At 45.0% G+C, this 3,892-nt stretch overlaps 1 protein-coding gene across 1 annotated transcript; it reads left to right on the top strand.

The window, feature by feature from the left end:
* The first annotated feature begins 140 nt into the window (after nt 1–140).
* LOC119893044 (gamma-crystallin M2-like) lies at nt 141–3,315 on the top strand. Its single transcript, XM_038704968.1, has 3 exons — nt 141–628; nt 2,676–2,918; nt 3,017–3,315. Exons 2-3 carry the CDS (start codon nt 2,742–2,744, stop codon nt 3,293–3,295), a joined length of 456 nt encoding a protein of 151 aa, XP_038560896.1. The 5' UTR covers nt 141–628; nt 2,676–2,741; the 3' UTR covers nt 3,296–3,315.
* The last annotated feature ends 577 nt before the right edge of the window (nt 3,316–3,892 follow it).

Below are 3,892 nucleotides of genomic sequence, written 5' to 3'. Positions count from 1 at the left end.
GCTCTCAGCCTGTTCCAGGTTTCAGCAGCTGTTTCCTCACAAACAAGTCGACTTAAGGCCCATTGCGAGGCTACCCAGCCGACCAATCACAGAGCTTACGGTCCGTGTCGTGGTGCGTCAGGCGACGGCGTAGCCTCTGCGTAGCCCCGTAGCCTATGCCGTCGATTTGACGCAGATGGATAAATTGCCCTTTAGAGGTAAACACTCACGCAGGAAGTGAAGACCGTCCGGCAGGTCCATCAGAAGAAACCCATCATCATGCTCCTGACTGGTGGGAGTGAGTCTTCACCTGCTCACTGTAACCAGATCTGGTCCTGATCTTTGCTGGTTTCACTTTCCTGCATGTTCTGTCAGTGAGCACTTCCTGTTACTGGCACAGAACCAGAGAACCACTGATGGTCTTCTGAGAACAGCGGAAAAGACAAATTAGAACAAACAACAATAATAATGTCATTCTATTAGACATAACTGAATCCATATCATCCAGCACAGGGTTCTGTCTGACCTGTGTTCAGGTATCTCCAGCAGGTGGAGCTGTTTCTGCTAAGAGCAGCTACGTCACAGCTTCCAGGTGGGAAACAGGAAACGGGACCTTGGAGGGGCAGGTTTGTCTGGATCCGGCTGAGAGGTGAGGACGCTCAGTTTGATGTGGTTTCATCTGGCTCCCATTCTTCAGCTCTGAAACGCTGATACCATGTGGAGAGTAACATCCTGTAACAACGCTGCAGAGAGTAAAAATAATAATTATATTAATAATGATGATAATAAATGCGTGTGTGCTTCATACTCTCATGTTGGTGGTCAGTAGGTCATCTCAGGTCAAAATTCTTCTTCTGTAAAAGTCTGACAAACTCTTCTGAGGAATATTACGTGACTCATCTTTGACCCTTTGATGGAGACTGTCTTGTTTTATTTATGTCTTATTGTTTATTGCATGACTCAGTGACTCTTTTCTTACTGCATCTTCCTGTTGACTGCAGAATGATAATTCTGTCTGCCTGATTTTTTACTTCATGATGAAAGTGAACCTGCTGGTTAACAATGATCGCATTTACAGAAATTTCATTAACGTTTGTCTCCTAATAAATAAAGAAATGTAATCACATGATCACTGTTTCTTTACAGGATTTAGCAGGGCTTTTATTTTTCATAAATATATTTTATGTTGACTGCTGAGTTGTGAAGTGTTTAATCTTCATAATCTGAACACAGACACTCTGCTGGGTGATGAACCATCATCAGGTTTACGCATGGATTTCCTCTGCTTTAAATACTACATTACCCATGAGCCTCTGTTGTTGCTCTGGAGAAGAATTCAGTCAGAGGGAATCAGAGCGTGAATCCATAAAGCTTTGTCGTACAGTGAAACACCTCCCGCTGTAGCGCCTGAAATGAAACGTGAACTGATTTAAGCCGCGGATGGTTTTCAGTTTCTTCAACAGCGTCGTCTTTAGCTGCATAACAGAAGGTGAAGCTCTGTGATTGGCTGTTTGGTAGTGAATTGCACCCTGGGAGTCATAGTTGATGTCTCTCCGTCAGATTTTACGTCCTCAGGCTTCTTGTAGCTTTGACTTTTTCACAAAACTGTTCACCTTTTGTTGATGAGGAGAGTTTCATGTTGACCCAAACTGTGAGGCTGACCTCGTCTCTGACATGACGTCTGAAAGAACTCCTCACACTTCACACAACTCCTGTCATACATGTTCAGAAACTACAGGTGATCACCATGGACTGTTAGTAGCAGCTGATTCAACATGTTGATCTGACCTCGTCTCTGAGAAACACAACTGTTTGTATGTTTAATGAAAACTGGTGTTTCTGTGACGCCGTCAGTTTAAAGAAGCTTAAAGGTTCATTTCAGAGTAATGTGAAGGTTGGAAGGTGTGCCAGGTGTGTTGTTCTGCTGTTCAGAGTTGAACAGGTTAACAAAGTGCTGGTGCTGATAAAAACAGCAGCTGAAGGCCTCCGAGTCTTTGTTAACCCTTTCAAAGAGGCTTTGTGTGTGTGCTGACTCGGCACTCTGAAACACAAAGCAGCGAGTGCCGCTCAGGTGTATAAAAGCTGAGAGCTCACACAGGTATGAAGGCAGCCCACCTCCCTCAGCACAGAGCAGCACGTCAACAACACGCCAACATGTCCGCCACCGACAAGAACACGATGAGCAGGGTAAGTCCCACCATGCATCACTTCTCCCCATTACACAGACTTAGAATGGGACAGATGGAAAACACGTATCTCTGAGTTTAGTGACATTTTCCAGGTAAAAGGTCACATGACTTTCTAACATCCGAGGATCACTAACAGATTTTTACGAAGTGATACGGAGATCCATGTTTTCACAGCAACAATAATTATGTAATTTTAAGGTAAATTATTTCCCCAGATGGCTTCACATGAGATGAACACACACATGAACTGGATTTACCACCTAGCGGCTAGCCATCTGAGAGGGCACCCACCTGTCACTCAAAGGGGCCACGTCCTTATTTATGCATAATTTGGTGCGATATGTACACATTAACCCCCTGCACAGCTGTCATGAACGGGGAAATTAGCTTTAGAGACCGGACCAGCTCGACAGGATCTGGACCACCTGGAGAAGGATCCTCAGACTCATCAGTCAGTCTGTCAGAGCTCATCACTAACTTTAAATCTGTCTTCTGTCCCACGGTCAGGTCGTCTTCTACGAGGACAGGAACTTCCAGGGTCGTTCCTACGAGTGCAGCGGCGACTTTGCTGACATGTCATCCTACCTGAGCAGGTGTCACTCTTGCAGGGTGGAGAGAGGCTGTTTCATGGTCTACGACCGCCCCAACTTCATGGGCAACCAGTACTTCCTGAGGAGGGGCGAGTACTCCGACTACATGAGCATGATGGGAATGAACGAGTGCATCAGGTCCTGCCGCATGATCCCCATGGTAACCGCACAACCAATCACAGCACACTACAGAGACCAGCTCAGGTGTTCTAATGAATGATGAGCAATTACTGATTACTGATTATGGATGTGTTTCAGCACCGCGGGTCCTACAGGATGAGGATCTACGAGAAGGAGAACTTCGGAGGCCAGATGTACGAGATGATGGACGACTGCGACAACATCATGGACCGTTACCGCATGTCCAACTGCATGTCGTGTCACGTGATGGACGGACACTGGCTGATGTACGAGCAGCCCCATTACAGAGGCAGGATGATGTACATGAGGCCTGGAGAGTACAGGAACTTCATGAGCGTGGGCATGGGCAACATGAGGTTCATGAGCATGAGGCGCATCATGGACTCTTACTACTAGAGTCACCATGGAAACACTGAGAACATATCAATAAAGTTTCTTTAAATAAAGTTTACCGTCTGTTTCATTAACCACAACGCAAAGATAAACTGTTCATCACTCATTTAAAGGTGGTCAGTAATGATCACATGGTGAATTCAGCATGAGTCATCATTGATTTATCAATACAACAGGATCACCACTCATCAATAATACGGTTTATTTTCTGATTAACTCCACTTTTTCACATCATTGTTAAGCTATCGTTAACTCAACACTTCCTTAAAAGATGTTTCACAATAAAATCCTTTTATTTTTGAGAACGAGCACAGGGGGTGCAGACAATCCATCACAACCCTAACCACATGGCACGACTCTCCAGTACACCCCCCTGCTTTCCTTATGTACAATACATCAACACATATATCACCATAGATACCACGAATACTAAGCTGTACAGTCATCTTCTTCAGAAAATACCTCCAACCATAAATACACTTTCACATTACAGTCAACTTTTACAAACAGAACAAAGAGGCTGATGAGGTCATACCGGACTGCTTTGAGATATTGGGCTAGCAGATGTCTGAGGTTGCAGCCGATGGTAACATCACTGAC

This window comes from Micropterus salmoides, unplaced genomic scaffold (assembly GCF_014851395.1).
Source record: "Micropterus salmoides isolate LMB-PRFRI ecotype aquatic unplaced genomic scaffold, ASM1485139v1 Ms_hic_scaffold_8, whole genome shotgun sequence".
Taxonomy (NCBI): Eukaryota; Metazoa; Chordata; class Actinopteri; order Centrarchiformes; family Centrarchidae; genus Micropterus; species Micropterus salmoides.
Note: the sequence above shows the minus strand (reverse complement) of the source record. Positions and strands in the feature narration are given on the sequence as shown.

Excerpts from the sequence above, each read along its gene's own strand:
- LOC119893044 (XM_038704968.1), top strand. The coding sequence starts at position 2,742 with ATGTCATCCTACCTGAGCAGGTGTCACTCTTGCAGGGTGGAGAGAGGC. Across the intron at positions 2,919-3,016 it reads CCTGCCGCATGATCCCCATG|CACCGCGGGTCCTACAGGAT; the intron begins GTAACCGCACAA and ends GATGTGTTTCAG.